Consider the following 23761-nt stretch of genomic DNA (forward strand, 5'->3'; position numbering starts at 1 on the left):
TTGTTGTGTTGCGGTGGGGTGTGTCCATTTAGAAATTAAATTTACGTTTTTCTATTGAATTTAGATATGAAATAGTAGTTATAACAATGGAATCTTATCGCCCCTTGATTGGCATTTTAATTATTGCCGGTAAGTGTTCAATTCATTCACAAAATCTTACTTAAAAGTTGAACTTCAGAAGTCGCAATTCAGTCCTGAAAACTTTGTGAAAAACAACAAACTATTGTAAAAACAGTTCTAGTTGGATAGTACCAACTATTATAACCCAAGAGCCTAATATAAATCACTACTATATTGTATTTTCAACGACATAACGGAGTCGTTGAAGTAACCTCGTTTTGTTCAATAAACTTGATGATATCTTTCAGTAACCGCACACTGTGATATTTGGAGCGAGACTATAGCGAACAGTCTGAAGGACCAGAGAGTGGAAGGGCAGTCTGTGATAACTTGGTGCACGATATCAGTACCGGAGCAGGAAAAATGCGAGAAGTTGATGAGAACTGCCATGCAGGATAAAGGGCTGTTCGGCGCGGACTACATTGAGCTTCAGTGCAAAAGGGTATGAAGAGAATGCATGTATTTGTCTTAAAATGGGTTTTAATAGCACAGTGTACAAATGAACAGTGGTATGAGACAAATGGTCTATGACTCACTGATTTCAGGAGACCTACAATTCCTACAAACCCTGTTATTTGCCATAACCAAAATATTTCGTCACTTACCATCAGGTGACATACAGGTCAAGAGATTCCTCGTTGTGGATAAAAATAAAAAAAAAACACTTTTAATTTGTGTTTATTTTCTTCTAGTAGGTACACAACTTCTAGAAAGACATGCAAATGCTTACAAACTCGTTCATTGAGAGCAATTTCCAAGCTCATTTATTTATTGATGATATTCATCTGGTATGATTTAATAACCCAAAGATAAATAAAATTCTTCTTGACAGCTTACCATTCATTAGTTTCAAGCATACAAGATTATAAGGTTTACAAATAGATAGGATCTCAAGCCTGAAAGAACCAACTGAATTGAGAACCTTCTCCTTTTGTTAAAATTGGTTAACAAAAAAAGAATGAATACTTTTGAAATTTTTAATTTACTGAAAAAACATTTCTATTTAATTTCCAGGCCTTCGACACTGAAGAGTGCATGACATGGGTGGACAGAGGAGAAGCGTCACTGATTGGGCTGGACGCTGGAGAAGTGTATGTTGCTGGAAGATACCACTCCCTTGTTCCGATTATGATGGAGGTAAAACTAAATTTAATAAATAATAAATACTTTTCTTTCTTTCTTTCTTTCTAAATTGATTTATAGACTAGAATATAGACTATATCTGTTTCTCTTAACACGTTCCAGGTGTGATATTTAAAATCCTTTTTAGGAATCTTTAATGGATTTAAGGGATACTTAAGAATCTGAACCTTACTTAAATCTTTAAAGGGAATCTTTAAGGGATACTAAGATTTTCAACCTTGCTTGTATCCTGAAATCAAATTAAAATGTATGTTTTACAGTAGGTAGTCCCTTGGCCAAATACAGCTACTTAGGCATGTTGTATTGAATAAAATTGTATTTCCAATGATTAATATAAATTATTTACCAACAGTTGTACGGCCGTTCAGAGCCGTACCAGTATGCAGTGGCAGTGGTGAACAAAGGAGGCCTCCCTCATGTGCAGCCTGGCACAGGCCTGGGAGCCCTGCGAGGGGCGAAGGCCTGCTTCCCAGGAGTCGGAGCGCTGGCGGGATGGGTCATGCCGATACATGTCGTGAGTGATCTTTTTGTGATGAGTAGGTCATTTTATTCAGAAAATAGTTGAATACAACCCGATTGAGTTAACTACGCATCTGGCAGCCGTGACGTCACATCAATGCTCTGTAGCCTTATTCACGTAACAAAACTTCAATGACAACAAGTCGCTAAGATGCGATCCTATCGAGAAATGACCCTTGTGAATACGGATTTAGAACTGTTTTTCAATGGGAAGACTTCTGAACGTCAGCGAGATCTTGACTGTCAAAATACGTGAATTAGGCAACTGGTACAGATGGGATGAATGAACGCAGAGAGGTGTGCGGGTGGGTGAGTGCTAGGGAGAGTTACATTCATCGTGGTGCGCAGTTAACTCAATTGGGTTGTATTCAACTATTTTCTTTCTGCATAAAATACTTGCCAAAAAGAATATTCCTGTTGAAATGTTGAATAGAAGTTTGAATTTGGTGTTTACTCTTCTAAAATGATTTTCTAATAAAAAATATTGTTTCAGTTAATGCAAGAAGGTGGACTGAAGATTACAGACTGCAACAACCATGTCAAATCGGCAACAGAGTTCTTTGGGGAATCCTGTGCTCCTAACTCCTTGAAAGACTATTATAATCCTATTGGAGATAATTCTGACAAGTAACTTTCTTTAACAAAAATCATACTTACAATAAATGTAAAGGTTGTAGGTTTGTTTGTAGAAAGAAAAATCTCAGGACCTACTGAACTGAATGATCTGCAATTATTTTGCCAGTGGAAAGCTACATTAATCCTGAACAAAGCCACCCAAAAGAAATAGTCACGGGTAAAAATTTGTCAACCATATTATTAAGAACATGATTCATGTCCCTTGCTTATTATTTTTCTTTTTTCTTCTTTATTAAGGAAACAAACGGCATGAATTGATACATGTGAACTTAAAAAATAAAAACAGCACAGTAGCCTAATCAGTTTCCACAGATAAACGATACAAGTTGATCTAAAGTGATGCAGAGTGAAAGCAACTTAACATTATTTATAATCAAAGCAACTACGTCTAATTTTACATAGACAATTTTGGGTTAGTGTTATTCAGAGAAGCTTGGAAAGTTCATCATTATTTCAGCCATAAAATGTCCATTTCTGAACATAGGCCTCACCCGATGATTTCCATAACGATCGATTGGTAGCGGCCTGCATCCAGGGTCGTCTTGCTACCTTTATGAGGTCGTCGGTGCACTTTCCAGTACGTGGTCTCCACTCCAGAACCTTGCTACCCCATCGGCAGTCAGTTCAACCTGTAAAGTTAATTTCTTAATTTCCAGGTTATGCAAACTCTGTACTGGCGCGGCAGGGTTCCGTTGTACCCTGGCGGATCCTTACGCGGGGTACGAAGGCGCTCTGAAGTGCCTCGTCGCCAACGGGACAGGGGACATCGCGTTTGTACGGGACACTACTATACAGCACGCTTTGTTGTCCAGAAAGATACTGGGTAAGTGTTGAATATGGATATATTTTATAGTGCCTATTATACCACTAACTGACTCCTAAAAGTTCTGGCCAGCATAGGAAGTGTAGTAAATATCCTCCATTTGCCTCTGGTAAAATAGAGAAAATCACACTGCTGCTGTAATGATTAAAATGATATGATATTGATGATACTACTAACTGAAACATACCAGCAGTAAGAACCTATCTGTTCTTGTGTTGAAGTGGCAGTGGTCATTGAGTTCGGGAAAATTATCAGCAGTTCTAGTTTCTAGCTATTTACATTGACTTTTTTTTAGAATACTTGTATTTCACAAGTTACTAATAGTCTCATTAACCCCTCGAGCTAAAAATACATGCCTGTGTTACGAGTAAGTTCACCACAATAGTCCAGTGGACAGGGTCCGAACTGTCAACCCTCAGTAAGTCCGAAATCGTCCGACACCGTCACCTTTGAGCTATTGTGGCCTCAATGTATAATCATGATCTTCTATTACCCCATAGGTGGAGTATCCGAAGACCACTTCGAGCTGATCTGCCGGGATGGATCCCGACGACCAGTCACAGACTGGGAAGAATGCAACTGGGGTCGCGTGCCTGCAGATGCTATTGTCACCAGCAGCGCCGCCACGCCGAAGCAGCGGCGGAGGTGAGAACTATTTATTTTTGAATGTCATTCTATTTGTGGTCACCAGTTGGCGCTACTAGCAAAGGAAGGTATTGTCGCCTGCTAGTGGCTTTAAGAGTGGCGCCAATGAAACTAGACTGCAGAATCTAAATGTACAGTGTAGAGATGAGACGTATTTACTAGAACAGATCCACACACTAGGTATTTTACAGTACTAAGTGGCACCTATTCAAATTTTTAAAATACTTGATCCACCTAGTATTTTTTAAATTACACGATTTCCGACCCTACCATCAAAGTAATAGAGGTTATTATTGCATAATCCGTAGTCGTCCACCTAGTATTTTTTAAATTACACGATTTCCGACCCTACCATCAAAGTAATAGAGGTTATTATTGCATAATCCGTAGTCGTGTATTACGCGCACCGCGTATTTCTCGCTAAGCTTATGTGCGAACGTAGAGATTCACTCCGTCTCTGTCTGACAAACAAATTTGAGCGCAGGCAGGTGTGAGATAGGAATAGCCTGTTGAAGTATGAAGGGAGGATATCAATAAATCAACAGCCAGCAAAAACATTATTATTCAATTTCAAATTGCATTATTAATACTAATTCTTTTCAAAGAAAATTGTATTTTAAAGTCATAATACGTGGATTAGTCCGCACTAGTCGCGTCAAGTATGGTAAATTACTACGTACTAGGTGGAATAGGTATTTGGATCAAGTATTAATAAATACTTGGAATAGGTGCACCTAGTATCAAATTTACCTAGTATAACCCATCTCTAGTACAGTTTTTTCATGCATTTTATAATGTTGCAAAGATGTTTGTAGGGACCGAATACTTCAATCCATACAACATTTGCATAATTATTTATTAGATTTCGGATTAATATGTCTTTATAAGTTTTTTTTTACTGAGGTAGTTTTTACGACCTCTCGCGACCCCCCTATAGAGGCTTCGCGACCCACAGGTTGAAAAACACTGGTGTAGATAATATGAAAATAAAAACTATAGATCGTGACTGTAGCATCGAGAGGTAACATTATTAAAACAGTGGCACCAACTTGTAAATTGAATGATGAAATGATAAGCGACTGCGCATATTGGGCGACAGTCGCTAGGAGGGCTACCTTATTTATACCTATCATTTGGCGCCGTAGATCCAGTGATTTCTTATGGAGACCCTAACCAGCTAAGCAGATAAAAAAAATACATACAGCCGAACATAGAACCTCCTCCTTTTTAGGGTTCCGTAGCCAAATGGCAAAAAACGGAACCCTTATTTGAAGTCGGTTCAAAAAGTCATCGATACTAGGTGTCGCATTACATAATAATTACAAGAATTTTAAAGAAAAGCCAGAATGTTTTAGAAAGAAACAAGTAAAGTAATTTTAGTGGCGCTTAAATTTATTCGCGCAATTTCAGGTACAAAACAGGTCTATCAAAGTTAACAAAACAATTTTGTCCACAGACTACAACACTTCCTGCACAAACTAGTCCAGCTGTACGGCCAGCCGAACCCCCTTAACCGTAACTCTAACCGCACCACCGGTTACCAATCGCGAGACGGTTACGGTAACCCGTTCACATCGAGTACGGAACCGCCGAGGTCGATTTACGACCCGTATAGAAGAGACAGCTATAATTATAACCCCAATACTGTGAATAATGATGAGTTTAGGTAAGTTTTATAATTACTATTTATAGTCCGGTCGCCGAGCACGTAGAATTTTGTCCAATGACCCCAAGCTACCCATCCTTATCGCTCGCGCGTAATTATATTGCTGTCGCGCTCGCACACTCACTGCGGGCGCCCGTCGCACAGTCGCGACGGGCGCCCGCAGTGAGCGTGCGAGTGTTGTAGTTCATATCGGAGACAATGAAATTAGTGGTTAGATGATACTCCTAATATACAAGCATCATTTCCACTAAATAATATTTATTATTATAGCTTGTTGAAAAAAAAAAGCTCTTCATCATTGACAACTTACACATATTACAGCTATCTCGTTGAAGTCATCGGTCCATCTAGCCTAAGTAACGTACTACACGAACCTTAAATCCCCAGGACGTGGTCTCTACTCTATCATTGGTTTACTCAAACTTTCGTCAATTGACACTAAAAACATTGCAAAACGACACCCAAGTATAATTTTACCCTCAAGCTGTAAATCTGTACTTGCTTCTTGGGTGTATTTTCGTTACCGCGAGGTAAAACCGTACAGCGCCATCTCTCGGTCAAGCCCAGAACTAACTCAAACATTGTCAACAGGTCAAGCACATACTCGCCGTTCCAACAGCGTGTGGACGCGGCTGGACAGCCTATCGAGTTACCCTTCCAGCTGTTTAGTTCAAATGGCACCACGGATTTGTTGCTACAGGTATGTAATAACAATCTTTAATTCGAGTTTATCTTACCAACTGTTTTGTGAAGAATGAAAAACACTAAGAAAACTATTGTAATCTATTTTTTCTGGTGGCTCATTTACATAGGTATCACATTTTTACCTTTCCCCAAAAAAGGACAGGGGCGCTACGCCTGGTTTAAATGGTTGAAAAATCCTAAAATATTTTCAGACCACCTCGACCCACCTTTTGCATAATGTCTAAATAAATAAACATCATTTTGGAAATTGGCCATTGTGGAAATCATTGGGGGATGCCTACGTTCAGCAGTGGATCGTGGCGTCCTATGGCTGAAATGATGATGATGTTGATGAAACATCATTTTTAAAAAATCATCATCATTTTTTTTTTGCATTATTCAGTATTGCATTACAGTATCCAGAAAGTATTTCTACCGGTTCATTTGCCGGATATTTATTGTAGATCACATACCTAATTTTGAAACAAATATTCTATTCTATATTTTCCATTCTCAGGACGCAACAATAAACTTCCTAGTCCTCAAAGAGGAGGAGCAAGCAGCCAAACACATTCTAAACAACAAGTTCGTCGGCGATCAAGCGGAGAAAGCTGTATTAGGGATCCGAGACTGCCCGGTCAAACGCGCCATGCTGTGTGTTACTAGCGATGCTGAGATGGAGAAGTGTATCAAAATGAGGGTAGGTTCAGTTCATACATAAATTGGCATACATATAGATAAAGCCTGGTCCGTGAGCACGTAGAATCCCGTCCAATGACCCCAAGCTACCCATCCTTCCTTATCGCTCGCGCGTAATTATATTGCTGTCTAACAGTGCGACGCGCGCCCGCAGTGAGTGTGCGAGCGCGACAGCAACATAATTACGTGCGAGCGACAAGGATGGGCAGCTTGGGGTCATTGGACGGGATTCTACGTGCTCACGGACCAGGCTTTAGTTTAGATAGGTATGCGGAAAATCCTAGGTAGCGGGTCTGGGCTGACTGCTATCACTCTTAGAGTAGGCGCACACCGTTGATTTTTCGTCGGCCGATAGTTTAGTCGGGCAGTTGATCAGTATGGGAGTGCGCACACTACGCCGATTCGATTTGGCCGATTCTTCATACAATTTAAAATCGGGCACAACTATCGGCCAACTAAAAATCAACGGTGTGCGCCTACTCTTAAACCGCGCGGCTCTTTACAACGACGCGCGGCGGTCGCGGTGTGGTAGCGGTTGGTGTGAGCAAGACAGATAGTTCACGATGACAAAAGTCACCCGTGTGCACGCGCCTTAAAGAGGCGGTGAGCAAGCGAGATAGGTAGTTGGTGTGCGAGAGAGAAAGTATTCGAGGGGCTTACTGCGCGCGCGTCTTCTTTTTATGTCGATGTTACACGTCGTCTAGTCCTTAAAGAGAAGTAGCAGCAGCTAGCGGTGGGTGTGAGCGAGACAGGTAGTTGGTGTGCAAGAGAAAGTATTCGACGGGATTGTTGCGCGCGCGTCTTTTGTTTTGTATTGATTACATCTAAAGCCTAGTCCGTGAGCACGTAGAATTTTGTCCATTGGACAAAATCGACGAGAGAAAGAAATCTCGTGACGTCACTTGCAGTAGAACGACATAGTCTCGTACTATGGGCGCGTGTCATATGACGTCACGCGTCAAAGTTTACACACTTTTCTTTGTTTCCAGTCTGATTTTCTCAAAAATATTTTACAGAAATTCGAGGATTATTAAACTGGAAGCGAAGAGTTTGACGACCCTCAATTTGCTCGTCACAAATGTCAAGCATTTGGTTCACATAGACTTAACCTACTTGTTATCATGTCCAGGTGGCGCTAAAAGCAGCGTTCTTATCTCCAACACTAGTATGTTGGCGTGCGCACAGCACACGACACTGCGAGCGAGCCATTGCTGAAGGCACGTGCGACTTCGCTCTGTTCGACGCTGCCGATATGCTGCGAGCCGCAAGCAATCATCGCCTCGTGCCCTTCATGCAGGAGGTACGTTAAGTCGTTGTAATAGGTGCCATTTTGCAAGAAACATGTAATATTACGTCACAGCACACGACACTGCGAGCGAGCCATCGCTGAAGGCACGTGCGACTTCGCTCTGTTCGACGCTGCCGATATGCTGCGAGCCGCGAGCAACCACCGCCTCGTGCCCTTCATGCAGGAGGTACGTTAAGTCATTGTAATAGGTGCCATTTTGCAAGAAACATGTAATATTACGTCACAGCACACGACACTGCGAGCGAGCCATTGCTGAAGGCACGTGCGACTTCGCTCTGTTCGACGCAGCTGACATGTTGCGAGCCGCAAGCAATCATCGTCTCGTGCCCTTCATGCAGGAGGTACGTTAAGTCGTTGTAATAGGTGCCATTTTGCAAGAAACATGTAATATTACGTCATAGCACACGTCACTGCGAGCGAGCGATCGCTGAAGGCACGTGCGACTTCGCGTTGTTCGACGCTGCCGATATGCTGCGAGCCGCGAGCAACCACCGTCTCGTGCCCTTCATGCAGGAGGTACGTTAAGTCATTGTAATAGGTGCCATTTTGCAAGAAACATGTAATATTACGTCACAGCACACGGCACTGAGAGCGAGCCATCGCTGAAGGCACGTGCGACTTCGCTCTGTTCGACGCAGCTGACATGCTACGAGCTGCGAGCAACCACCGCCTCGTGCCCTTCATGCAGGAGGTACGTTAAGTTGTTGTAATAGGTGCCATTTTGCAAGAAACATGTAATATTACGTCACAGCACACGACACTGCGAGCGAGCCATTGCTGAAGGCACGTGCGACTTCGCTCTGTTCGACGCTGCCGATATGCTGCGAGCCGCGAGCAACCACCGCCTCGTGCCCTTCATGCAGGAGGTACGTTAAGTCATTGTAATAGGTGCCATTTTGCAAGAAGCATGTAATATTACGTCACAGCACACGACACTGCGAGCGAGCCATTGCTGAAGGCACGTGCGACTTCGCTCTGTTCGACGCCGCCGATATGCTACGAGCCGCGAGCAACCACCGTCTCGTGCCCTTCATGCAGGAGGTAAGTCTGAGTCTAAAATCTGTCAAACTGTCCATACATAAAACACTGGTTATCGTTATGGTTTCGGTCAAAGTTAGGTGGTGCAACTCAGCCTAAGACACGTCCTTCATTCGTGCATCATCGTCATCATCAACATCATCATTAGGTCATTTAATCTCCATTGCAGAACTTGTCCTCTATTTAACACAGGCAAAAGGGTGGATTTGACCTTCACTTAGACAGTTTGAGAAGATCAGGTAATCTTCAACAGATCGTCAGTCCATCAAGTGAAAGGCCTACCTACACTACGACTTCAGTTTGATCTATGATCGCCACTCGAGAACGTTTTTTCTCCAACGGCCTGAGGGCCGTAGAACTGATGTTCTACATCATAAAATGTTGTCAACACTGAAGTCAGCTTTTCTTTGAACATTGTAAAGCCTGGTACGTGAGCACGTAGAATTTTGTCCAATGACCCCAAGCTACCCATCCTTATCGCTCGCGCGTAATTATATTGCTGTCGCGACTGTGCGACGGGCGCCCGCAGTGAGTGTGCGAGCGCGAGCAACATAATTACGCGCGAGCGATAAGGATAGGTAGCTTGGGGTCATTGGACAAAATTCTACGTGCTCACGGACCAGGCTTTATCTATTTAAAATCCTGAGGATTTAAATAGAAATAAAGTGAAATAATGTCATGACATGTCATAACCTCAACATCGTTTCCAGATTTACACAACCGGCGACAACTGGTACTATGCAGTGGCAGTGGCCAAAGAGCAAGATCCGGACACTGATCTGACCTACCTTCGCGGCAAGAACACCTGCCATACTGGGATTGGCATGGCGGCTGGCTGGGTGTACCCTTTGGCGTACCTCATCTCTAACGGGTGGATCAGGTAAGCTATAAAAAAAGGTAATTGCAAACAGGGCATCTAAAAAACGGCACAGAATAAGTAATAGTACAGGTACAGAAGGATTACTCCGCAAGACCATTTAAATAAATGCGAGTCTTGCTACGACGCGATACAGTCGAATTCAGCTCGCACAGCACTACGTACCTACAATTTTATTCACCTACAAGTTTTGTCTCTTTCTATCGCGTGCCTCTGAACTCTTCTTACGCTGTTAGGGTTGCTGTCTAGTAAAAAAATATTAATCTACTTATTTGTAATGAGGTACGTATGTATGTAGGTAAGTATGCATTCATTATGGAAAACCTTGGGAGAGGCCTTTGTCCAGCAGTGGACGTCATTTGGCTGAAACGAACGAACGCATTCTGAGCAGTAGTCATGGTAGGTTAGGTTCCTATACTATCCTAAGAATTATTGATTACCTACATGGCCAACATACATTATACATTCAGCATCTTTGGGAAGCGAAAAAAAAGATAAATCCGGTAGATTTCTTTTCGAATTTAAACACCCGAACGCCGCACAATAATATTTCTTTCTCTTTATGACCATTTTTAAATAATACTTCGATCATAGAATTAGGTACTACAACGCACGCCAGCGTTCTGACGGGCGCGCGCGTGACACTCGACTGATATAATACCCGCCGGCGGGGCGCTTCGCTGTAGGTAATATTAAAGGCCGGTAGATCTATTCTCATAAATAAAACACTGGATACTCATCTTTCACATTATATTGCCTTATTTTAGATACAATTCATCACTTAGCACAAAAGCGCGCGGAGTCGTCTCCGCGCGTCCCTCTATTCTGACGTTTGATGCTAGCGTGACATTGACGTATTGTCAATGTCACTATGACAGCATCTCATTGGCCACAACGATACCGTTATTTTAACGTTTTTGATTTTTCATAATTAACAGTTCGGCCATCCTACATTTCCTTCGCCCTCGAAGGTCTACTCTACTCATAGCACACTTGACGCCTCGTATTGGGATCCGGCTGTGCCACCATTCGCACCACACGCTGGCCGTGAACGCGCTCATAGGCGCCCACGACGTGCCCTTGGAACAACAGACTCATCCTCTTCCGATGTAGGCACGTATCCCGCTCTCGACGCCACGTCGGCTACGTTCAAGTGAGTGGGTACTCAAACGCTACTCCGACGGCCTTGTCTCCTCGGTGATCTCTTCAAGTCGATGCGCTCCGTAGGGTGTATAGCGGCGGCTTCCATTCCGCAGCCAATGCAACACAGTTTAGGAGTCACTCCAGTAGATAGTGTCTTCTACAGGCAGCCGATGCACTTCCGTTCATGCTGCTTGTAGCTCCAACCTCGATATCGTTTGTGTCTTCACTGGAGCCACTTTGACAGGCGCAGCTACCAGCACAACTTCCGCGTCCTTCCTGTCGTTGTAAGTGAGGTGCCAATACGCAACGGCGGCGTAGGCTTCCTCGCCTGCATCGCAGAAGATCTGCAGCTCTCGGAGTTTCATTTATCTCCCCCCGTAGTAGTATCGAGGAATAAACAGTCTCTTCATAATCTGCAGGTCTGACAGCCATTTCTCGAAGTATGCTGCGACGTCTTCCAGCACGGGCTCGTCCCATCCGGTCTTGAGGCACCACTGCTTTTCAGGAGCTTCTAGGGGAGTCGCTCCTTTCTTCGCGCGCCTGTCGCTCGGGGCGACTGCTAGCAGCCTGTCGTTGTTGCTGTTCCAGTTCCGGACATGGAAGACCGCCTTCCTGTGGTCTTCGTCCACTTGAAAAATCACTTCTTTGCTTGCTCGATGTCGTTGAAGCTTTCCACGAAGTCACCACTACAGCGCCCGGCGTATGCCTTTCTCAGTAGGTTCTCCATTTGCTCATGATACTGCATCTTCTCTTCGGTATTATTCAGAATTAATTTAGAACATTGTGAACTCCTAATGACGTTATTATAATGAAGTTATACAATGCAATACAAATAAAATAAATACTATCGGACCTAAATGATTTATGGGATTGGTTATGGTTCTTTTAACATTTTCTCTTTAAACCCACACAGATTAGGCCATTCCACACAGTTTGCGCCTCGCCACACAGCCCCATGATGTCGCTACACAAGCCAAAACATCATAGTTCATGATGTCTCCCACACAAGACACGACATCTTCACAATTCCTGATGTCACACCAGACATCCCACTCAGAATGACAATGTCCACACAGTTTCAAGACAATGCCACATGTCCTCCTCACACAGCTATCAGGACATCCATCTCACACAAAATGACAAAGTCCACCCAGTTTCATGACAATGCCCACTGGTGTATGATCCTCACATAGTACATCATACCCCTATTATTATTATTATTATCAAACCATTCCCATAATCACAACATCATAAGAAATTTGCTAAAATTATCCTTATTTAGATAATAAAATATTTCAATGTAAACTCTAAAATATTAAGATGAATAACACAACTACATAAATCATCATCAATAATGCCAGTAATAAACAGTGAAACAAATTATGCTTAACATTGCGTCTTAGTGAACACAAATTTGCTTCACACACAAATGCAACTTTATCATAATAAACTTACTGTTACTGTTATTGTTGTGTTGACAGCAATACACTTCCAACTATTATCTTTGGAAACTGCACATACTTCCATGAACTTACCATCCTCAAATAGGAACAAGCATTCATGGAAATATCCAAGAACTTTAATTTAACAAGTACAATACTTCTCTTCTCATGCTTGGCCAAAATTCACCCACAATGCAACTGACTTCATATTCAAGTATCTGTTGTTAACCCAGTCATTACAGGGAAGCACACAACACAATCATCACCAATATAAACTTTATTTGATCACTGCTAGTACTTTGCTCCATTGATACCATTATTCAAAAACATAACCCCCCTTCTGGCGCAGTCGGGTAAATAGCTAACTTTAGCACAGTACAGCAGTATACCACACAATAGGCCAATGCTAATGACCAATGATAAGCATTTATTTCTATTCAAACACATAACTCTCTTATTCACCATTATTAATAATAACTTTTTGCTTAAGACTGTTAGCGGCAGTTGGGAAGTTCTAAAGTCTAGCAGTAGACTGTAGCCAATTTATTATTACAATCTGTTCACACTCAAGTTAATTGTATGCAATTTCATGCCAATGACAAGAATAAGCACAGTTAAACAACCAAGCCGCAGTGGCACTGCTAGTCTCAGCTCAACCCTTGCAATAAAACATTAATTCAACTCACCAAATATCACAGCTGATTCCTTTTGTATTACATTTTCACTCACCAAATATCACAGCTGATGCCCTTTTGTATTGCATTACCTTCTGTCCAACTCCAAATCATTTATGTGAAGTACCCTTGTTCAGTGTTCAGCTTCACTCAGGTATTGTGCTTGACTGATTTGCTCACCACAGGGCCAACCCGCAGACAGATAAGTCACCATATCTAAAACTAAAGTCAAATCTAAAAATATGCACACACAACATGCTACAACCAGTAACCTTTTTATTAAACAGCTAATAAATAACCTCAAGATTTAAATCATTTTCACCATGTGGGAAGAATAACCAACAATAATGGCTGGTACACAAGAATACTCTTTAAGTTAAATGTACCACATTCTATATCTTTTTTTTAATTATAATAATTGGATAAATTTTAATCACCCACACTAATTTTCAATTTTAGTGATACAACCCAAATCACTACTGGCAGCAGAAATTAATTGATAAGTTGGAAAAGTTCAATATTAACATTATCTTAACTCAAAATATAGCATCATGTAACATAATAATAATTATGTTTCACAATAATTGAAGTTCAATCACTATAAGAGTACCAAAAATACACCACATGTTCAACGGCATAACTGGCTGCCTTACCTTATTTCAATTTACAAATTAAACTATTTAATAGATTTTATCTCATCTTATAGTGCTCAACATCAAGAAAGAAACATCATGATACTAAAACTGGTTTACACAACACAGACCTTAGCTTCAATTTACTTGAATAAAACTAATTATTAATTCTTCTCCAAAATAATGCCAAGAGGTTACTCGGGCATGATCACCAAACTTATAGCCTGACCAGGAACATAAAAACCCTCGCCATGTTGCGGAAAACTAATGGTACTAATTTCTTTTAATGGCAACAGTAACTGAAAACTTCATTGACATGTCACCTTGCATGTCAGTCTATTGCTGTCAAAGTGTAAACAAACTTTATTTTAAATGTGCGCAATTGATTTTGTGAATGAAATTGCTAAAATCTTTTTATAGTCGTGAAAGAAAAGTGGTTCACAATGTGTTAAAGTATTTGTCGAAGAGAAATACCAAGGGTTCGGACAATATTTTCATTGAATAATGTTTCCAACAAAGGTTGTCAAATTGACTGACATGTTTATCGTATAGTACAGTCCACTATGAAAATTAGCTGTGGTTTGTTTCAACTACCTATTTTAAAGTTTTTTGTCACTTTCTAAGTGTTGAATTTTATGGAATTGGGAAAGAAGTACCGAGTTTGAAGCGTTCATGAGCAGACATTGCAGTTGAATATTCAAGTTCTGAATTTGATTATTGATGAATAATAAAATAAATCCTACTAGCTCGATTGATGGTTTCATTTAATTTATTTAAACTAGGTTACCTATAATAATATTTTTTCGTTAATATATGAAAATATCAAATTAGCCCGTAATCCTGAATCCTGATACATAAAGTTAGCCTATTAATTTAACACGGGTGCGACTATACTCAGTGTTGCACTATCAAATGCAATTGACGCGCCTCTATGCCAGGGTTTTTATGTTCCTGGTCAGGCTATATTTAATTTATCTGACCAAATTCTATCTATTATTTATAGATTTTAAATCTCAACAAGTTATTCTTTGCAGAATGTAAACATGAACAAATGAACACCGTTCAATTTAATTTGATTTACTAAAATAGTTTATTAGGCATTGTAATTAAAGTGAGCACATACCATAGCTTTCACACACATTCCTGGCATTATCAGTAAAGACTGACAATACCTATAACATTTGATGCATCCGTGTTAATATTGTTGCTGTTAGAATAATCGATAATATTAATGAATCGTACCTGCTCTGGGGCCATCGTTAGTCAAATTGTTCACCACTTACGTGACCACAAGCCAAGTTACGGGAGGAGTATCTTCATCATTCGAGTCCATCATTTCTCGTACTTAAATACTTTTCTGCATCTCACACAGCTTGTCAGCGTGGTTTCCTTGACATTCTTTCTTCATCATATTCCATTATAATCATAGAATCGTGGGCGTTTTGTGATAACATTCGTGACAAATAACACGAAACATTGGTCACCTGGAACACTTTGAAATCACGTTACTATCATAGGTTTCAGATCTCACTTCTGAACTATTAAAGGCCGGTAGATCTATTCTCATAAATAAAACACTGGATACTCATCTTTCACATTATATTGCCTTATTTTAGATACAATTCATCACTTAGCACAAAAGCGCGCGGAGTCGTCTCCGCGCGTCCCTCTATTCTGACGTTTGATGCTAGTGTGACATTGACGTATTGTCAATGTCACTATGACAGCATCTCATTGGCCACAACGATACCGTTATTTTAACGTTTTTGATTTTTCATAATTAACAGTAATTATCGGATGTACCGCGCGGAGTGAGCTAGGCCTGCATTAGGTGTGCTCACTAGCGACAAAAAAATTAAATGACAGATTGTGCAGCGCCCCTAGCGGCTACTTTCAAGAACTAAAGTCTTCATAGATTTTTATGATGCACTCGCAAGCGAGCACACCTAACGTAATCTCATGGTGAGCACAGTTATCTACTCAAGCGGTAATAACTGGTACTACAAGAGCAAGATCCGGACACTGACCTGACCTACCTTCGCGGCAAGAACACCTGCCATACTGGGATTGGCATGGCGGCTGGCTGGGTGTACCCTTTGGCGTACCTCATCTCTAACGGGTGGATCAGGTAAGCCAGAAAAAGTTCATTGCAAACAGGTCATCAAAAAAAGGGCTATTGCAAACAGGGCATCTGAAAAAGGGTAATTGCAAACAGGGCATCTGAAAAAGGGTCATTGCAAATAGGGCATTTAAAAACGGGCGGGTCATTGCAAACAGGGCATCTAAAAAGGGTCAAGGGACAGGATAACCTGTGCCATTTGTGTCACGGGGCGTCGCTGAAAGATAGATCTGTTTGAAAGATTTAATTGTGATTAAATTATTTCTAATTAATGCTTCGTTTCCACTAGATAGTACTAGGATGCGTAGCGAGAGATGTGTTTGTAAATAACTAATACCTTGCCTCGGTAATACTGCCAAGCTAAACTAGCCTCTATCGCGCAGGTCATACAAGTGCGACGGCGCCCACGCGGCCGCCCAGTACTTCACCAAGTCGTGTGCACCTGGAGCGCTGAGCAGCGAATACGTCGACTCCAATACTATCCCGCAGGATAACCTGTGCCATTTGTGTCACGGAGCGTCTTTCAGGTAAGTTTGAATTTAATTTCTATTGTGATTTATGTTGATGCAAGTTTCTAGGTTTGTTTGACTTGCGTCATTTTAACAAAACTGTGCAATGTAAACATTATTTAGTGATGCATATTTGACGGTTGTGTGGAATAGCGGTTCACGTGCCAAACACTTATTGCATGCACTTGCACCCAGATATTAGAATCGTCAACAGCTAGTAGGGCGAGACAATGACATTTTATTTTCCCCCGGGACAAACTTGACCTTCACTGGTTGGGTTTTTATTGGCGGTCAAGCTGTAGATCCTGGCTACACAGGAGTTGTAGCGGTGGGAACGAGAGGTGGAAATAGTCTCGTAGTAGGGCGAGCGTTATAACAATGCCTCTTGGTTAAAATAGTAACGACACGGTTCTTAACGCGACGTTTATTAATGAGTTACATTATGTACTCACGGCTTGACGTTTCGGCTGCAATGCTGCAGCCGTGGTCACAAGCAGACTGGCGGTTCGCGGCGTCGTCCGTTCGGGCGGGCTTGAAGATTTTTAAACTACCCTCATATTGTCATTTGTTACACTACCACTAGTGATGTTACCACGACACACAACACTCACAGTATCCGTATTCGACGGCAAAATTCGCGGTTTGCATTTATTAATCACCGGATTCCACACTGGTGACAATTTAAATCCGTCCTCCCGATTGAATTTTGTTTTTTGTGTTTCTTAATTTCAATCGCTTCTCGAACTATTCTAGTGTAAAACTAAAAATTTTATGCCTCTTGGTTCTCTAGACGGTGCCGCCGAGACGCGTCCGAGCCATACTATGGTCACGTGGGCGCAGTCCGCTGCATGGTGGAAGGCGGCGGTGACGTGGCTTTCGTCCGGCACACTGCGCCCGCTGAAGTGTCCGGCGGCCGCCGCCGCGAGTGGTGGGCGCGCGACCTGCTGCCATTGGATCTGCAGTTGCTGTGTCCGGACGGTGAGTGTCCGCTCCCTCTCGAGTTGATGTGTCCAGATGGCAATTTCCTTCCCTCTAGAGTTGCTGTGTCCGGATGGTAAGGTGTTCCTTTCCTCTAGAGCCGCTGTGTCCGGACTATACGTGTGTGCCTACCCTACAACCTTCCCTCAAGACTATAGCTGGACCTGCAGTTGCTGTGCCCGGACGGTGAGTGTCCGCTCTAGTTGCTGTGCCCGGACGGTGAGTGTCCGCTCTAGTTGCTGTCACACTACACTCTACGGTCACGTGGGCGCAGTCCGCTGCATGGTGGAAGGCGGCGGTGACGTGGCCTTCGTGCGGCACACCGCGCCCGCTGAAGTGTCCGGCGGCCGCCGCCGCGAGTGGTGGGCGCGCGACCTGCTGCCGCTCGACCTGCAGCTGCTGTGCCCGGACGGTGAGTGTCCGCTCTAGTTGCTGTGCCCGGACGGTACGTGTCCCCACCCTACAACCTTCCCTCAAGACTATAGCTGGACCTGCAGCTGCTGTGCCCGGACGGTGAGTGTCCGCTCTAGAGTGGCTGTGCCCGGACGCTACAAAAAACACCTTCCTCCTCTCTCCTCTAGACCAGGGGTCTCCAAACTACGGCCCGCCACTGTCATCAATCGGGCCCGCGACAGCTTAAGACTAAGCCTATGTTTGCTCCGGACTGCCAGTGTCCCCTCTAGAGTTACTGTATCCGGACGGCAAGTTCCTTCTTTCTAGCGCTGCTGTGCCCGGACGGTACGAGAAACATCTTCCTCCTCTCTCCTCTAGACGATAGCTCGAGCAACTTTTGTGTCTATATAACTCGATTTGTCGCTACTGTGCCAAGACGATACGCGTGTCCCCAGCCTACTGCCCTCCCTCTAGAAGTCTAGACTATAGGTGGACCTGCAGTTGCTGTGCCCGGACGGTGAGTGTCCGCTCTAGTTGCTGTCACACTACACACTACGGTCACTGGGCGCAGTCCGCTGCATGGTGGAAGGCGGCGGTGACGTGGCTTTCGTCCGGCACACCGCGCCCGTTGAAGTGTCCGGCGGCCGCCGCCGCGAGTGGTGGGCGCGCGACCTGCTGCCGTTGGATCTGCAGTTGCTGTGTCCGGACGGTGAGTGTCCGCTCCCTGTAGAGTTGGCTTTCCTTCTAGAGTTACTGTGTCCGGACGGTGAGTGTCCGCTCCCTGTAGAGTTGGCTTTCCTTCTAGAGTTACTGTGTCCGGACGGCAATTTCCTTCCTTCTAGAATTGCTGTGTCCGGACAGCAATTTCCTTCCTTCTAAAGTTGCTGTATCCGGACGGCAAGTTCCGTCTTTCTAGCGTTGCTGTGCCCGGACGGTACGAGAAACACCTTTCTCCTCTCTCCTCTAGACGATAGCTCGAGCAACTTTTGTGTCTGTATTATAACTCGGATCTGTTGCTACAGTGCCAAAACGATACGCGTGTCTCCATCCTACTACCCTCCCTCTAACTAAACTATAGCTGGACCTGCAGCTGGTGTGCCCGGACGGTGAGTGTCCGCTCCCTGTAGAGTTTGCTTTCCTTCTAGAGTTACTGTGTCCGGACGGCAATTTCCTTCCTTCTAGAGTTGCTATGTCCGGACAGCAATATCCTTCTTTCTAGCGCTACTGTGTCCGGACGGTACGAGAAACACCTTCCTCCTCTCTCCTCTAGACGATAGCTCGATCAACTTTTGTGTCTGTATAACTCGATCTGTTGCTGCAGTGCCAAGACGATACGCGTGTCCCCAGCCTACTATCCTCCCTCTAGAAGTCTAGACTATAGCAGGACCTGCAGCTGCTGTGCCCGGACGGTGAGTGTCCGCTCTAGTTGCTGTCACACTACTCTCTACGGTCACTGGGCGCAGTCCGTTGCATGGTGGAAGGCGGCGGTGACGTAGCCTTCGTGCGGCACACTGCGCCCGCTGAAGTGTCCGGCGGCCGCCGCCGCGAGTGGTGGGCGCGCGACCTGCTGCCATTGGACCTGCAGCTGCTGTGCCCGGACGGTGAGTGTCCGCTCTAGTTGCTGTGCCCGGACGGTACGAGAAACACCTTCCTCTTCTCCTATAGACCAGGGGTCTCCAAACTACGGCCCGCGGACCATATCCGGCCCGCCACTGTCATCAATCCGGCCCGCGACAGCTTAAGACTAAGCCTATGTTTGCTCCGGACTGCCAGTGTCCCCTCTAGAGTTACTGTATCCAGACGGCAAGTTCCTTCTTTCTAGAGTTGCTGTGCCCGGACGGTACGAGAAATACCTTCCTCCTCTCTCCTCTAGACTAGACGATAGCTCGAGCAACTTTTGTGTCTGTATTATAACTCGATCTGTTGCTGCAGTGCTAAGATGATACACGTGTCTCCATCCTTCTACCCTCCCTCTAGAAGTCTAGACTATAGCAGGACCTGCAGCTGCTGTGCCCGGACGGTGAGTGTCCGCTCTAGTTGCTGTGCCCGGACGGTACGTGTCCCCACCCTACAACCTTCCCTCAAGACTATAGCTGGACCTGCAGCTGCTGTGCCCGGACGGTGAGTGTCCGCTCTAGAGTGGCTGTGCCCGGACGCTACAAAAAACACCTTCCTCCTCTCTCCTCTAGACCAGGGGTCTCCAAACTACGGCCCGCCACTGTCATCAATCGGGCCCGCGACAGCTTAAGACTAAGCCTATGTTTGCTCCGGACTGCCAGTGTCCCCTCTAGAGTTACTGTATCCGGACGGCAAGTTCCTTCTTTCTAGCGCTGCTGTGCCCGGACGGTACGAGAAACATCTTCCTCCTCTCTCCTCTAGACGATAGCTCGAGCAACTTTTGTGTCTGTATAACTCGATTTGTCGCTACTGTGCCAAGACGATACGCGTGTCCCCAGCCTACTGCCCTCCCTCTAGAAGTCTAGACTATAGGTGGACCTGCAGTTGCTGTGCCCGGACGGTGAGTGTCCGCTCTAGTTGCTGTCACACTACACACGACGGTCACTGGGCGCAGTCCGCTGCATGGTGGAAGGCGGCGGTGACGTGGCCTTCGTGCGGCACACCGCGCCCGCTGAAGTGTCCGGCGGCCGCCGCCGCGAGTGGTGGGCGCGCGACCTGCTGCCATTGGACCTGCAGCTGCTGTGCCCGGACGGTGAGTGTCCGCTCTAGTTGCTGTGCCCGGACGGTACGAGAAACACCTTCCTCTTCTCCTATAGACCAGGGGTCTCCAAACTACGGCCCGCGGACCATATCCGGCCCGCCACTGTCATCAATCCGGCCCGCGACAGCTTAAGACTAAGCCTATGTTTGCTCCGGACTGTCAGTGTCCCCTCTAGAGTTACTGTATCCGGACGGCAAGTTTCTTCTTTCTAGAGTTGCTGTGCCCGGACGGTACGAGACACACCTTCCTCATCTCTCCTCTAGGCGATAGCTCGATCAACTTTTGTGTCTGTATTATAAACTCGGATCTGTTGCTGCAATGCTAAGACGATACACGTGTCTCCATCCTTCTACCCTCTAGAAGTCTAGACTACAGCTGGACCTGCAGCTGCTGTGCCCGGACGGTTAGTGTCCGCTCTAGTTGCTGTCACACTACACACGACGGTCACTGGGCGCAGTCCGCTGCATGGTGGAAGGCGGCGGTGACGTGGCTTTCGTCCGGCACACTGCGCCCGCTGAAGTGTCCGGCGGCCGCCGCCGCGAGTGGTGGGCGCGCGACCTGCTGCCATTGGACCTGCAGATGCTGTGCCCGGACGGTGAGTGTCCGAACGGTCTAGAGTTGTCGTGCTCGGACGGTGCGTGTCCCCAGCCTACTACCCTCACTCTAAACTATAGCTGGACTTGCAGCTGCTGTGCCCGGACGGTGAGTGTCCGCTCTATTTGCTGTGACCGGACGGTACGAGAAACACCTTCCTCCTCTCCTCCAGACCAGGGGTCTCCAAACAAGCTTAAGACCAAGCCTATGTTTGCTCCGAACGGTGAGTGTCCCCTCTAGAGTTGCAGTTGCTGTATCCGGACGGCAAGTTCCTTCTTTCTAGAGTTGCTGTGTCCGGACAGTACAAGAAACACCTTCCTCCTCTCTCCTCTAGACGATAGCTCGAGCAACTTTTGTGTCTATATAACTCGATTTGTCGCTACTGTGCCAAGACGATACGCGTGTCCCCAGCCTACTGCCCTCCCTCTAAACGGGACTATCCCCACCTCTCATTCCCGCCGCTGCAACTCCTGTGTAGCCAGGATCTACAGTTGGTATGCCCACCCTCTCCCCTTAAGAATAAGAAGGGGACTAGACTAGAGTCTAGCCAATAGTCAAACTGCAGCTGCTGTGTCCAGACAGTACTTTTGTCTCCGCTCCTTTAGCTAGCTAGACAATACCTTGACCTAAAAAACCGTATTAACAAAATTAATGTCTCCAGGTACACGGGCCAAGATAAGCGAGTACAAGCACTGCAACCTGGGCAAGGTCCCGGGTTCGGTGCTGATGGGGCGCGCCAACCACACCGAGTTAGACACATATTCTAACCTCATGGTCTACGCGCAGCAATTGTACGGCGCTGCTACTACTGACGAGTTTAGGTATGAACTACTCCATCATGTTAAAATCTTGTCTTATTCCACAAAACCCCATATGCTTCAACACAGGTCGTGCGGCCCATGACAGTCCACGCGACCTGTCATTAATAAATAAATCTTTATCATTAATTAATAATAATCTTTCACTATCCTCACTCTCACACACATAATATTATATTAATTATAGCCTGACCAGGAACATAAAAACCCTCGCCATGTTGCGGAAATCTAATGGTACTAATTTATTTTAATGGCAACAATAACTAAAAACTTCATTGACATGTCACCTTGCATGTCAGTCTATTGCTGTCAAAGTGTACCTAAACAAACTTTATTTTAAATGTGCGCAATTGATTTTGTGAATGAAATTGCTAAAATCTTTTTATAGTCGTGAAAGAAAAGTGGTTCACAATGTGTTAAAGTATTTGTCGAAGAGAAATACCAAGGGTTCGGACAATATTTTCATTGAATAATGTTTCCAACAAAGGTTGTCAAATTGACTGACATGTTTATCGTATAGTACAGTCCACTATGAAAATTAGCTGTGGTTTGTTTCAACTACCTATTTTAAAGTTTTTTGTCACTTTCTAAGTGTTGAATTTTATGGAATTGGGAAAGAAGTACCGAGTTTGAAGCGTTCATGAGCAGACATTGCAGTTGAATATTCAAGTTCTGAATTTGATTATTGATGAATAATAAAATAAATCCTACTAGCTCGATTGATGGTTCCATTTAATTTATTTAAACCAGGTTACCTATAATAATATGTTTTCGTTAATTTATGAAAATATTAAATTAGCCCGTAATCCTGAATCCTGATACCTACATAAAGTTAGCCTATTAATTTAACACAGGTACGACTGTACTCAGTGTTGCACTATCAAATGCAATTGATGCGCCACTATGCCAGGGTTTTTATGTTCCTGGTCAGGCTATAACATCTTAATTTTCTGTAAAACGTAAAATGTAAACTGAGTTTCTGAAGTTTTGATGTAACATTCATTATTAACCTATACTTTATAGGATGCATGTTGTTAGGTTACAATTTAGTCCATAAGCTTACGTGCTATATAATTTGTGAAACCTTAATTGTAATCTGTTTTGCGTCTTTAATAAATAAATAAATAAATAATAAAATAATAAATAATTTATTTCTGTATAAAACTTAGCCTAGATAAAGTACACGTTTGGTTTCAATTAAAATTAGTGCACGGACATAATTAATAAAACCTAAACTAAGCAAAATATTTTGCCTGTATCTTACATTGGCCTATGATCGCACCGGCAATGGCGATCTGCACGCGTTGGTGTGGTTGAAGCTTTAGATGATCCCCTGCTAAGGGACTTTGTAGACTTTTTGTCCACATATCCCCTTGATTCTCTGCTCAGGGGATTTGTAGACAGTGTCCACCTATCATATCATGCGCCACGTTGGATTTCACATTTCTTTTGCAAAATTTTGTTTTCGTCTCCTCATAACACGTGATACACTATAAAATATAGGGGAATCCATAACGTCATACAAATATGAAATTTAAGAAAATCCATGACATGAACAAAAACGTCATAGCTCACATAGTG

The 23761-nt window shown here is 44.0% G+C and overlaps 1 protein-coding gene across 1 annotated transcript in view; it reads left to right on the forward strand.

Moving 5' to 3' along the window:
* LOC135083845 (transferrin 2) overlaps positions 1 to 23761 on the forward strand; it is a 25920-nt gene continuing 2159 nt past the window's right edge. The window contains exons 1-15 of the mRNA XM_063978585.1: positions 1 to 129; positions 369 to 562; positions 1135 to 1257; positions 1616 to 1777; positions 2276 to 2409; positions 3075 to 3241; positions 3742 to 3886; positions 5343 to 5552; positions 6144 to 6252; positions 6754 to 6936; positions 8065 to 8235; positions 9993 to 10162; positions 16553 to 16696; positions 17469 to 17656; positions 22024 to 22183. Coding sequence (XP_063834655.1) covers positions 87 to 129; positions 369 to 562; positions 1135 to 1257; positions 1616 to 1777; positions 2276 to 2409; positions 3075 to 3241; positions 3742 to 3886; positions 5343 to 5552; positions 6144 to 6252; positions 6754 to 6936; positions 8065 to 8235; positions 9993 to 10162; positions 16553 to 16696; positions 17469 to 17656; positions 22024 to 22183 — 2303 coding nt within the window. The 5' untranslated portion in view covers positions 1 to 86. The remainder of the gene's footprint in view (positions 130 to 368; positions 563 to 1134; positions 1258 to 1615; positions 1778 to 2275; positions 2410 to 3074; positions 3242 to 3741; positions 3887 to 5342; positions 5553 to 6143; positions 6253 to 6753; positions 6937 to 8064; positions 8236 to 9992; positions 10163 to 16552; positions 16697 to 17468; positions 17657 to 22023; positions 22184 to 23761) is intronic.

This window comes from Ostrinia nubilalis, chromosome 24, assembly GCF_963855985.1.
Source record: "Ostrinia nubilalis chromosome 24, ilOstNubi1.1, whole genome shotgun sequence".
Classification (NCBI taxonomy): domain Eukaryota; kingdom Metazoa; phylum Arthropoda; class Insecta; order Lepidoptera; family Crambidae; genus Ostrinia; species Ostrinia nubilalis.